Genomic DNA, 14,108 nt, shown 5'->3' on the forward strand with positions numbered 1-14,108 from the left:
AGCATTACACCCACGTTACAAAAAAATGTTAGAACTTGTATGAGGACAGAAATCTGATACAAGATGGTAGCTTGGCTTAACACAAAGGAATAAAGAGCACCAGAAATTGTAAAAACATGGGTAAATAAAAGAGAATTTTTTTCTCATTTTAAAATTTTAACTGTACCTTTTATAAGACTAAAATTACTCGAAAATAAAAAGGTTAAAAAATCGACTACTTAAAGCAAAACTGAAAACAATATTTTGTTTGGTTTATATTGTATGTAGAAATAAAATATGTGATAAAAATAGCAAAAAGGACAAGGGGTAAGTGGGAAAATATTGTTGTAAGGTTTATATATTAAACAAAGTGGTATGTTATTTGGAGGTACAATGTGACAAGTTAAAGATACATATTTTTAACCCTTAACAACCATTGAAAAATAAAGAGGTGTAGCTAAAAAGCCAGTAGTAGGTATAAAACAGAATGCAGGAAGTACTCAATTAATCCAAAATAAGGCAGTAAAGAGGGGGAAAAAGAGAAAACGCATGAGAAAAATAGAAAATAAATAGCAAGTTGATTGATTTAAAACCAAACCATATTAATAATTACATGGAAAGCAAAATTTTCTAAACTCTCCAATTAGAAGGCAGAGATTGTAAGACTGGGTAAAAAAATATATATCTATCCAACAATATACTTTAAATATAAAGACACAGATATTTAAAAAACAAAAGAATACCATGCTAACTCTAATCATAAGAAAGCTGGAATGGGCTGTATTAATATTATACAAAGTATAGTTCAAAACAAAGAACATTACCTCAGATAAAGAGGAACATTTCACAATGATAAAGAGATTAATTCATCAAGAAGACACGACAATCCTAATTATATATAATTATAACAGAACTTTAAAATACATAAAACAAAACCTGACAGAATAGAAAGAAAAAATAGACAAATTTACAGTTATAGTTGGAGATTTCAACATTCCTCTCTCGGTATTTGATATAACAAGTAGACAGAATATAGAAGAATTGAACAATATGAGTATTCTCAACCAACTTGTCATAATCAATATTTATAAAATGCTCTACCCAGGAACAGCAAAATATACATTTTTTTCCAAGTGTACAAGGACTGTTTAGCAAGATAGGCCATGGAACAAATCTTAATAAGTTTAAATGGATTAAAATGTTAGTTATATTCTTTGAGAATGGAATATGGGATTATATTAGAAACCAATAAATGAAGCATCCCCAAATCCTAAATATTTGCACAAATCTTAAGGGCATTTATGCTGAATAAAGAAAGCCAGTCACAAAAAGTTACATAGTATATGATTCCATGAATTTGACATTCTTAATTAATAAAACTACAGTGATAGAGAACAGATCAGTGGTTATCAGGGTTAAGGGGTGGTTAGTAGATATTACCACAAAGGGATAGGGCAAGGAATTTTTCAGAAGATAGAGAATGGAACTGTTCTCTCTCTCTCTCTCTCTCTCTCTCTCTCTCTCTCTATATATATATATATATATATATTTTTTTTTTTTTTTTTTTTAAATATGACCAGTAAGGGAATCTTAACCCTTGACTTGGTGTTGTCAGCACCAAGCTCACCCAGTGAGCTAACCGACCATCCCTATATGGGACCTGAACCCGTGGCCTTGGTGTTATCAGCACCACACTCTCCCGAGTGAGCCACAGGCCGGCACCGGGAACTGTTCTAATATTCTGATTGTGGTGTTCCTTACACGAATCTACATATATATTAATACTCATAGAACTGTATACCAAAAATAAAGTCAATTTTACTATATGTTAATTTAAAAACATCTAGTGTGGGATTGGCCTTCATATGCATCTGGCCTCAGGATTAAAATGATGTCCACTCTTTGGATTTCTGTTTCTTTTCTGCGTTTTCCACTGTTTTGACTAAATCCTTTAGGCACCATATGGTAGCCCTTGGCAGCTTCAGGCTCACATCATTACAGTACTAAGTCTAGCATAAAAGAGGGAAAAGCACACTGTTTTAGTCCATTTTGTGTTGCTATAACAGAAATACCTGAGACTGGGTAATTTATAAAGAAAAGAGGTTTATTTGGCTTACGATTCTGGGACAGCTGCATCTGGCACGGCCTCAGGCTGCTTCTACTCATGGCGGAAAGTGGCAGGGAGCCGGTGGGTACAAGCAGATCACATGACGAGAGGAAGCAGGAGAGAGAGAGGAGGTGCCAGGGTCCTTTAAACAATCAGCTCTGGTGGGAACTAACAGAGCGAGAACTCACTCACCACCCCTCCTTCCCCGGGGAGAGCACTAATCCATTCATGAGGGATGCACTCCCATGACTCAGTTTCCAACACTGCCACATTGGAGATCAAATTTCCACATGAGTTTTGGAGGGGACAACATATCCAAACTCCATCACACACTTAACTGACAGCTCAAACAAATGTCCCAGAATTAAGTCTTGCTGGACGTGATTAGCCTTCCTGGGATCTGGGGCACACTTTTGAACCAATCATTGTAATTAAAGGGATAGGAGGAGTGCACTTATTGGTTTAGTCTATATCATGTGGTCCAACCCTGGGGAAAAGGGAGAAAGGAGGAGGTAACTTCATAGGAACCACATGCCCTGAAAGAAAAGGAGAAACAGATCCTCAGATGAAAACCAGGGTACTATTATCACATAAAGTGGGCTTGGAAGGTGGGTGGCAAAAGCAATGCATAGTCATTACACTAAGCAGCTATAATTTGGTCATTTGCAGCCTAGCAGATCACAATTACTATTTTCCAGGTAATTGAACAAATAATTGTTTAATTATTACAATAGATGATTTTTTTAAAAAATTACCATTTCAAAATTCATTTTAAAACAATCTCATTATTTAGTTGCTTCTTATGTTTGGAAGAAGATTTTTAAAAAGCTCTGGATAAAAGAGCTTCTAAGACTGTAATAATAGCTAACATTTATTCTGTGCTTACTACATATTCTCTAAGGAAATTATGAAATGATTATTTTCTCTAATGAAAGCAAAAAAGATCAAAAGAGAGACAAAACTTTTGGAGAAAGTTGAAAGGTGATCAGCTTGAAGGGTGATGATTTGCACAAGAAATTCTTCTGGCAGAAATATGGTTTGGAGAAACCCTGGAGTCTAAGTAAGACATTTCTCTATCACCAAATTTTGAGGTTCAAATGGTCTTTAGGTGTATCTCTTATGATTTTTCTATAATCAATGAGACATCTCCATAGGAACTTCCCACTGACATCTTATCAAATTCAATTAGTCTACAAGTAAACTCATGATCTTCACTGCAAAACCTGCTCCTCATCCTGTATGTAATCCGTGTCTTAGTGGCTTCATGTCCCACCTAGAAGCCCGAGCTTGATACTGTGGAGGTGCCCTCTATCTCTTCTTCTTACTCCATTTTCCTGTTCCAATTGCTCATGGATTTAGTTTTTATTTTTAAAATGTCTCTCAAATTTATACCCCCTTGTTTTTTCCCCACTGTAACTGGAATTATTTGCTTAGCCTATTGTAGTTTCCCCCAAATAGCCTTCATTGTCACTTACCATCTCCCATATTACTAATAAAACTGTTTTCCTAAAGTACAATGTAATTGCCTCTCTCTACTGCTTAACTATGCTCAGTGAGGAAAAAGTCCAAAATATTGAGTTGTTACTCTCGGGTTGTGGGATTATTGGTGATTTGTTGTTTTTGCCCTTTATACATCTTAGTATTTTACAATACTCAACAATGAACAGAAGAGAGAGATTCAGTGCTTTCCACCACCTACAGAGCATGGTATACATGCCCTGCAAGACCCCACATCACCTTTCCATCTTTGCCTACTGCTCCTCTGTAGAGGGTTAGAAATCTTGATTTCTATTTGATTATTAGATAGGGTTTTTAGGTAATCCATGTATGGGACAAAAGTCCTCAGATAGGAGGCAAGAGCCTACAGCTAGGGGGCAAGAGCCCACCGAATCAATTCTAATCACTGTTTAGGTAAAGGATTGTATACACTGATTTTTAATATAATGGGTTCATTGGAAGATTTTGTGAAAAGGAAACTCACACAGGTCTAAAGCCTTTAATGGGAACAAGAGAACTGAAGCAAAACAGGGATTGTTCTGAGGGCAATAACCCTTGACACAACAAAACTTAAATGATGGGAAAATATGTGAGTTGAGATTTCCAAGGATGTTCTGCTAGATTAGTTAGTACATGGGGGTTGTTCCACATTTTGCTTTAAGCTGTTTCTTTGAGTTTCTCAAGAAGTCAGGCACTTTGTTTGATTACCTTTTTGTTTCTTTTGCATACCACATAGCTTAGATTTATGACTCTTTTGATAGTATATTGTTTAAACTATTTCGAACCATGCATGCTTGGATGAAGATTGTTACATAGCCAATTTCTTTATGTTCTTACTATGACTGATTAACCATCTGTTCTTTTCCTGTAATTTCCTTGTCTTTACAATAAAAACTGAAGCACCAGTTTCTCCTTGTCACAGAGGAGTTGCTGAGGTGCAGTCCCTTCGGGCTTCTCATTGCATTCATATTGCTTTGAGCAATCTTTTTTGCGTCTCTGTTACACAGCGAGAGGTGTAACACGCTTCCCTCCAGTGAATGCTCCATTGCAGCCCAGCGGCTTACAAAATGAGCTCCTATTCCTAAAAGTGCCTTGGAGGCTGCTGTGAGGGGATTAAGGACTCTCCTTCATTCATAGGGTACCCCTACCCCTGGTTTTTTGTAAGGTATTGGACTTCTTTGTAAGACTTCCTTTAAAGAATGTATGCACCATCTAAATAAAGATTTAAAAATCACCATCCTCGTTATTAAGAAAGTATTTTCTGGCCTTACCATGCTCTTTCTCTCCTTCATGACTTTACACTCACTGTTTCCTGTGCCTGTGCTTCTGATGCTATTTCTTCCTTTATCTTTTGGTAAACTTCTTCTTCTTAAAAATTCAGCTTTTGAAAGGCAGTGAGGCTGTAGGATATCAAATATTTTGTGAAATCTTCCCTCGTGATGCCAAACTGAGCTAGTCGCCCCTCTCTCCGTGTTCGTTTCACCCTGATCAGTCACTCAGTCCATTCATTCCTCCATTCAATGACCATGTATTCCATGACTATTACTTCTGTGTCAAGACCTGTGCTGGGTACTGGGGTGCAAGGTTCATTGGTACACTCTCCACCCCTGAGTTAGGTTCTCCTGCTTTGAGTTCCAACTCTGTTTCACTTTTTATAGCACTGATCACACTTTGCTTATTTGCTATTCTCTGCTGGACTAGAAGCAACATGATGGAATAGAATGCATCCACCTTATTCATCTCTGTATGTCCAGCATCTACCACTGTGCCTAGCACATGACAGGTGCTCAAAACTTATTTATTGAACAATTGTCCTTAAGGTTGACATACAATTTGGTGGAGATAGACATGAAAGAGCAATATATTATTGAATTATTACACAGAGATTACTGGGGGGAATATGAGTATGGGAGTGGTTATTTATACCCAGTTTAGCACTTCTTTTATGGTATTGTTTATTTCTTTGGGTCATTTTTCTTGATATCCCTGGTCAGTTTTGATTGAATTCAGGAGAGTAAATGAATAGTTGTAGAGGTTCCAGATGATGTTATTTTTCTCCAGAGAGGATTGACCCTGTTCTTTGGAAGTCAGCTAAAGTAGGGCAGATCAGATCAGTCCAATCAGGGCTGAGCTCATGTGAGGCTGGGCTACAGACTTATGGTAGTTTCTCTATCTCTAGTTTGCACTCTTTCTGGGGGTGATGACTTCTAAGAGTAATAGCTGAGAGCCTGCGGTGTCTACTGGACTTCCTCCATCTTGGCAGATGCTTAGTTCCAAGCTCCTGGTACTAAAAATTCTGCTTTTCTTTTCAGCCATTTTCTGTTTGGCTTTGTAGCCTCTAATCCCATGTACCTTAATAATCAGCAAGTCCCTCAACCTGAAAACAGATGTCATAAACCGAGAGCATTTCTACATCTCTCTTGTCTCCAAGACCTTGGCTTCTCAAGTCTTAGCTGCTCAAACTCCAGTTGTTGTCCTCCCACCCCATCAAATTGCTGAAAACTGCTAGTTTCTCCAGCATCTTCTCCATGCCTGGCTTCTCGACTTCTCCCCCACAAACCAAGCATTTTTAAATGCCAAGAGGAAAGCAGAATGCAAAATATTGGATTAAATTCAGTGAGTTTCTTTTTTCTCCAGGACCTTGATACATAAAGTCTTGAGTCAGCTTTCTGATTCCTTCAGACAGATATGCTAAAAAATTGTATCTAGAGGCACTGGCTGTTCTTAATATGAGTGTTGGTCTGCTACAAAGGACTCTATCATAGCAGAAAAGGAAGTCTCTTTTTATGTTTTTAATGTTTGTATGATCTGTATCTCCTTGGAATTTCCTGCTTTAGTATCCCTGCCACTCCCAGTAATTGGCTGGGAGCACTCGTGAGAGGAATAGACCCAGTGTGGACGCAGAGATGAATTTCGGAGCACAGCAGCTGAAGCCTAGGTCAGTTGTGCTCCCTGCATTTGAAGATCAGTCAGTGGATATGCTCAAGGTTGCAATCTACTATAATTTGGGGTCACAGGGTAGCAGTTATACCAGTGGAAGCAAGATACAAAAGGAATGCCTGGTCCAAATGCTGGAAGGCTCTCTGAAAATGAAAAAGTTTATTTTAGGCTTCTGATGCTCCTTGTTACAATACATCATTGTAAATTTGTCCTAAGAAAACCTTATTAAAATACGTATACTTAATGACACCAACCACAGAAAAAAAGGAAATAAATATTAATCTTAAAGTGACATTTAAGAAGTAAAAGACCTAAATATTTACAAGGGACAAATTCCACATACTATTTGTATTAGATACTCTAATTGTATCAAGCTTAATTCACTTAACGCATCATTAAAATTATTTACCAGAATTCAGTTCTTCTTGTTATAGGTCCCTGGGCTGGTGATCTCAAGCATTTGTTTTTATCATAAAATTATCTTTGCTTAAACAATAATTAAGCGTTAATAATAATTAATTATTAATTAAACCAAGAGAGATTAATAAAAATGAGATTTATAAAGAAAACACTATTCTTATAAACTATAAAATGGAGTATTCAGCAGAACAAATTTAAAGATTAGAGAGACAGCAGAGTTTCCAAATGATCAAAATGGCCACACCTCAATTTGAGTCAAATATGCAACCAAACAAGAGGAAGGCATGGAAACCACAGAATTTTATTCTAAAATCCCTAAAATTAACTTTGGTCACTAGTCACATCTGTCTCTTCTGAGGCTGCAGTAGGAAGTTGCTTGATCTTCGTTTTTGCTTTTGCCTTGTTATAATCTCCAGAATTTAAAAAATACCCTTTTACAACTATTTCCTCAAGAAATCTGAACCTCCAAGCTTTCATCCCAGATAAAGATAATTTGCTTTCAATTCTGCTTCTTCAGGTTCTAGTCACTTTTTCTTTCATTTTCTCCTTTTCAGCAAAGATATCTTAGGAATGTCAGCAGACACAGTGCGCCTTGTACATTAAACACTGAGAAAAGCAAAGAATATGCCACCTCTTACAGCAACTTCCCTATCATTCTTTAAAAGTATAAGTCATAATTTCCAAAGAGGCAGGCATTACACCAATTATCTTTTTGGTATGAATTTCTAGTGTAATTTCACTGTGATCAGAGACCATACTCTATGATTTCAATTCTTTATAGCCTAGCATATGGTGAATTTTTGAAAATACGTTGCATGTATATAAAAAGAATTTGTATTGTATTCTTGGTGTTTCCATATTTGTTAATTAGGTCAAGTACACTAATCATCTCATTTAAATATTCTGTATCATTGCTGTTTTTTTTCTGCTTCTATCACTTACTGGGAAAGGTATGCTAAAATCTTTAAATATGATTGCAAGTTTGTCTATTTTTCCTTAAAGTTATGATAATTTTTGCTTCATAAGATTTGAGGCTATGTTGTTATGTGTGTACAAATTTAGAATATTTATATCTCCCTGTTGAATCGACATTTTCTTTTAGTGCTCAGGTGGACTTTGTTGTTTTTAATCATCCTTTCAGATCTTTATATGTTATAAATCTCACTTTGAGAGTTTTGTTTTTAAGTAAATGACAATCTTTGTCTTCTAATTAAAGTATTTATTCAATTTTCATTTCTTTTAGTCCATTTCTGTTGTTTATAACAAAATACCTGGAACTGGGTAATTTATTAAAAAAACAAAATTTATTGCCTACAGTTTCAGAGTCTGGGAAGTCCAAAGTCCAGGGAACACATCTGGTGAGGGTCTTCTTTGGTGGTAGCTTTACAGCAATTCAGGGGTCTCACATGGCAGAAAATGGCAGAGCAGAGAGAGAGAGACTCTCATGTGCTCTTCTTTTAAAGCCCTCAGAACCATGTGCATGAACTAGGGCATGGCACTACAATCCAGTCACCTCCTCAAGGACCTACCTTTCAATCATCACAATAGGATTTGCCACTCTCAACACTGTCACAGTGGAAGCCACGTTTCCAATACCTGGAACTTTGGGGGACACAATTTAAACTTCAGTGAGTTTAGGGGGACATTCAATCCACGGCTTTCTGTCCCTGACACACCAAAACTCATGTCTTTTCCACATACAAACACATTCATTTTGTCCCCAAAGTCTTCACTTGTTTCAACTCGAAAGTCCAAAGTTCAAAGTCCCATCTCTGAAATCAAAACAAGTTATCTACTGCCAAGATACAATGGTACGACAAGCATAGGGAAAAATAGGCCAGAAGAAAGGAATAATAGGTTCTAAGCAAGTCTGAAACCCATCAGGGCAGGCATTAAATCTCAAAGCTAGCGAATCATGTGCATTGACTTCAGGTTCAATGTCCTCTGCACACTGGTGAGGGGATAGGGTCCCCAAGTCCTCAGGCAGCTCCACTCCTATGGCTTTCCTGGTCTCAGGCTACACCTCAGCTCTCCCAGGCTGGTGTTCCACTCTGGTAGCTCCAGAAGTCTGGGTTGTCAATCGCAGTCCTGCTTCCATGGCTCCACCAGGCATGGCCTTGGTGGGGTTCTTCTGCTGCAACTCTGACCCCACATTTCCTCTTGGCATCACTCCAGCAAAGATGATATGCCGTGAATCCACCCCTGCAACAGCTCTCTTCCTGGGCTCCCAGGCTTTTCCATACATCCTTTGAAATCAAGGTGGAGGCTCCTAAGCCTCCATAGCTTTGGCATTCTGCAAGCCTGCAGATTTAACACCATGTGGAGGCCAGCAAGGCTTCCAGCTTGCATTTTCCAGAGCTGCAGGTCCAGCCACACCTGGGGCCAATTTAACCACAGCTGGAGCAGCCAAAGCAGCCAAGGTGCTGGTGCTAGAAGCAGTTTCCTGAGGTGAACAGTGAGCCCATGGAGGGCACATCATGTATGTTCCCTGAGACCATTCTGTCTCCCTAGGCCTCTGGGCCTGTTATGGAAGATGCAGCCTCCAAGATCTCTGAAATGCCTTCAAGTTCTTTTTTTCCTTTCTCTAGGTAATCCCTTTCTTTTATACTCATCTCCTTAACAAAGGATCTCTGAGCTACACCCTTGTTTTTGTGTTCAGGCTGAAAACTTTTCAATCTTTTACACTCTGCTTTCTTTTGAATTACAAATTCTGCCTTTACCTTATGCCTTTTCTGCCATAACTTAGCATAGGTTGTTGCAAGTAGCCAAGCACCATCCTTGATGTTTTGCTGCTTAGAAATTTCTTCTGCAAAATACCCTGGGTCAGCACCTTGAAGTTGAACATTCCATAAAACTTTTGGGCATAAACAGAATGCAGCCAAGTTCCTTGCTAGTTCATAGCAAGGGTAATTTTTGCCCAGTTTCCAATAAGTCCCTTCTCATTTACATCTGAGATCTTCTCAGAATGGCCTTTACTGTCTATATATCTATCAGCATTCTGATCACCACCACTAAACCTGTCTCTAAGAAGTTCCAAACTTTCTCTGGTTTTCTTGTCTTCTAAACTCCCGCCAGCAGCTAGGCTTTTTCTGGCCTGCTCCCTCAAATTTTTTAGCCATTCCTCAATACCCAGTTCCAAAGCCACTTCCACATTTTCAAGTATTTGTTATAAGCAACACCCCTCTTCTCTGGTACCCATTTTCTGTATTAATCCGTGTCTGTTGCTTATTACAAAATACCTGGAACTGGACAATTTGTAAAGAAAACAAAATTTATTGCTTATAGTTTCAGAGGCTGGGAAGTCCAAAGTCCCGAGAACACATCTGGTGGTGGCTTTACAGGAACGCAGGGATCTCACATGACAGAAAATGGCAGAGCAAAGAGAGAGAAAGACTTTCATGTGCTGTCTTTTTAAAGCCTTCAGAACCATGCCCATGGACTAGTGCATGATACTTACAATCCAATCACCTCCCCAAGGCCCCATCTTTCAATCAGCACAAAAGAATTTCCCACTCTCTCAACACTGTCACAATGGAAGCCAAGTTTCCAATACCTGGAACTTTGGGTGACACGATTTATGCTTCAATGAATTTGGGGGGGGGGGACATTCAATCCACAGCAACATTTAATGTAATTACTGGTATATTTAGGCTTAAATCTAACATCTTACTATTTTTCTTCTATTTTTTCCACCCATTCCATATTCCTTTTTCTCCTCTTTCTCAATTTCCTTTGGATTGATTTTTTAAATCATTCTATTATCTTCATAGTTATGCATTCTATTAACTTGATAGTTACACATTCTATTACAGTTCTTTTTGTAATTGTACTAGAGATTATAATATGCATCCTTAACTTATTAAAGTCTAACACACATTAGTACTTTTGTTATTTGCTGCGACATTAGAATATTTAATTCCATCCTCTCTCCTGAAAATCATATGGTATTGTTATGTATTTTAATTCTATATATTTTTGAACCCCATAAAACATTATTACTATTGTAGTATACAGTTAATAATTCAAAATTTCCCTCATTGTTAGCCTTTCTGTTGCTCTTCATTCCTTCATCTCTGAGCTTCCACCTGGAATTATTTTCTTTCTGCTTAATGAACATTCCATTTCTCTAAGCCCTCCAAATTTATCCAACAATTTTCTATTGTTGTTTGTATATATTTTTGTATATTTTCATATATGCATATATAAATTCACAATATCTTATTGTTATTATTATGCATATTGTTAATGTTCACTTAAATTTGCTCATATGTTTGCCTTTTTTGCTGGTCTTCCTACAAATCCAGTCTTCCATGCGGGTAATTTTCCTCCTACTGGAAGGATACTCTTTATTTTTTTATTTATATATTTTCTGCATAAAAACACAGGGTTAGTAATGATAGCTACCATTTACTCAGCACCTGTGTAATCTAATGACAGCCACGGTAAGTAGAAATTATACCCATTTTTCAGGGGAAAAAAATTAAGCTCAGAGAAATTATGCTAACAGTACATTGCTGGAGCTACAATTCCAACCGCAAGCTATCAACTCCAAACCCTCTGCTTTGAACCATCACATTATACTATTCCTCATATATATTCTTTTCAAATCCATGTCATAAAACAAAAAACCTAAATGGTCACATATTTATAAAGACCTGCTACTTACAACTAATACATGTAACCACATTTTATAAAGTTTTTTTTCTGAAGGAGACTGGCAGCATTACTATTTATAGTTATACTGCTAATTAACCTTCAAATATCTGTATAGCACGTAAGAAATAGCACTGCTCACATATACAAAAGAAAGCAGGTCAATGAAATATACAGGGAATACTGCTCTTTAATATTGCCTCTATTGTGTGTCTGCTGATGACCAATTCTCTCAAGTTTTTCTTTCTAAAAATGACTTTATTTCACCTCCATTATTGAAGACTATTTTTACTGGGTATAGATATCTAGATTGGCAGCGGTTTTTTTTTTTTTTTTTTTTACTTCCAGAAAAAAATCTTAGACATCATGAATATCTCATTATATTTGGGTGAACATAAATGCTACATTTCCTAAAATTGGGAGTGGAAGTATATAACTATGGAACCCCACTCAGGCAAAACCACAGTCCTTGCTCACCCTTCTAGTATACACAGATCAGAACAAGTAAAGTGATTACCAATATTTAGAAGTTTAAAAGAAGCAAGAATGCAGTCACGGAATGCAGCCAGGGAAGTGGGTTGAAGCAGCAAGGGGTAGTTCCCAAAAGAAAAACCCTGCAGGTTTGCTGCAATTCTCCACGCTTTCAGGACGGTTCTTTTTCTCTCCTTCTTACCCTTTTAACACATTCATTTATTTATTTTCACTTTCAACAAGTATTTTTAAAAGCTCTGCTTAGTGCTAGATACCGTAAATCCTGATAAACTAGACACGGGCTCAGCCTGCGAGGAGATTTCAATAGAGAAGATAACAACTACCCAAACACCCAATAACAGATCGAGACGTTCATAAGAGATGCATAGATAAAAATCCTTTCCAGTTTAGAGGAGTGAAAGATTGTTTGTGGGGAACGAAGAGGTTAAGGGAGGAAAGGATCAGAGAAAAAAAAAAAATGCCTCCAGGAGGTAGCATTTGAGCTGTACCTTTAAGAAGGAATTTGGTCATGCCAGGATGGTGACAAGCTTTTCTGCGAAGTATTTTCCAGGAAGAAATCGGCAAGTAGTGCAGTCAGTCAGAATTACACGTGCAAACCGCAGCGAGAAATAAGAATAAATGCCAGATTGTGGACAGCCTTGAATGCCAGGCTAAGGAGTTCCGTTTGAGACAAGTGCTCAGCTAGAGCACGTCTGACCATTTCTTCTAGAAGAAGGGCGTCTATCTGATTATCTATTGGGGACCAGCTCTGCCAGACCCTTTGCCAATTGCTTTATGCACAGTCTCTTATCGAATCATCCTACGATCCCTACATAGCGAAGGGGTCCCCACCCCTTTTCTTTAGTAGCTAGACACAGGCAAGCGTGTTGCTTTCTCAGGCCGTTGTTATGAACGTGACTTGGGGTGTCAGATTGACCACTAGGAAGGCAGATCCCTGTGTACTTCAGAGGGTCTGGGTAACTGGTACACGTCCCACAGCTAGTAAGTAACCGGGCCTCTGGTGGAACTGCAGGAGGGTGTGTGCAGCCGCCAGGCGCGGTCCCCGGGCTGGGCACCAGCGCTGCACCCTAGCTCGCGGCCGCGTGGCTGCAAGAGGCCGGCGCGCGCCCCGCCCATCGCACCGGATTGGCCGCCGGAGCCCGGCCGGCTGAGGGGCGGGGCCGAGGGGCGGGGCCCCGCTCGCTCAGGCCGCGGGCAGCGCGCCGGGCAGTCCCGGGCGAGCAGGCTGCAGGCCGCGTCCCGGCTGAGGGGTCCGCCTGCCTCCCGCACCGCCACGCCGCCGCGCCCGCGCTCCTTCGCATCATGCTGAGGCGGGGCAGCCAGGCGCTCCGGCGCTTCTCCACCGGCCGGGTGAGTCCCTCCCGGACAAGCGTCCCGGCCCTCTCCTGGTCCTGGTTTGCAGACCCCGGGGCGGGAAGGCCGGGCGGTGAGGACGAAGGTTGGCAGCGATGCTTAGACTTTGCTAAATGCTGAGACAGCGTTTTTAAAACTGGAAGACTTCCGAAAAAGGCCCCAGGCGGGTCCTGGATGGGAATTGGCAAGCAAGCCATTGTCTTAAGGGAAAGGGGCTGCAGATGCAGTTTTTGACCATGTTAGGTCTGGGTGGGATGACAAGGTGGGAACAGTCACCTGAGAAGGGGGACAGGGTCTGCTTCCTTTCGTTTTTCATTTCAATCATGGCAAGAGATGGAGCTGTAGAGGATCGAGACCGTCCCCTGGAGGAGAATAGTTTCAAGTCAGCAGGGTACTCCTTGGAGGCCTGAGGGGTGTAAGTGCTCCCGACTGGCATTAGGGCCCATTCGGATCTCAGAGCTGGTGGCTGCAGATGCAGTATTCCTAGCTGAGCTGCAGGCCTCAAGATTTGTAGGACTACCGTGCACTGCAGAGGAAGCCACGCTGGAACAGTATTCATCTGTAATGCAAGAACCAAGCCCTGGCCTAGCCCCGCGGCTGGGCATTGCATCAGCTCCCCCAGAAATGGCACGTGAGTGGACACGTCTCATGTGGCACTGCCTTTAGC

At 39.7% G+C, this 14,108-nt stretch overlaps 1 protein-coding gene and 1 non-coding gene across 3 annotated transcripts in view; one reads left to right on the forward strand and one right to left on the reverse strand.

Moving 5' to 3' along the window:
• Nucleotides 1–11,641: 11,641 nt before the first annotated feature.
• Nucleotides 11,642–11,773, reverse strand: LOC134361404 (small nucleolar RNA SNORA19). The gene has a single exon (XR_010021430.1). It is a non-coding gene; the product is annotated as a small nucleolar RNA SNORA19 (small nucleolar RNA).
• A 1,521-nt stretch (nt 11,774–13,294) lies between these two features.
• The window catches only part of ALDH1L2 (aldehyde dehydrogenase 1 family member L2), a 60,024-nt gene continuing 59,210 nt past the window's right edge, over nt 13,295–14,108 (forward strand). For both annotated transcript variants that reach the window (XM_063075094.1, XM_063075095.1), the window contains exon 1: nt 13,295–13,438. In XM_063075094.1, coding sequence (XP_062931164.1) covers nt 13,391–13,438 — 48 coding nt within the window. In that variant the 5' untranslated portion in view covers nt 13,295–13,390. The remainder of the gene's footprint in view (nt 13,439–14,108) is intronic.

This window comes from Cynocephalus volans, chromosome 12, assembly GCF_027409185.1.
Source record: "Cynocephalus volans isolate mCynVol1 chromosome 12, mCynVol1.pri, whole genome shotgun sequence".
Lineage (NCBI taxonomy): Eukaryota > Metazoa > Chordata > Mammalia > Dermoptera > Cynocephalidae > Cynocephalus > Cynocephalus volans.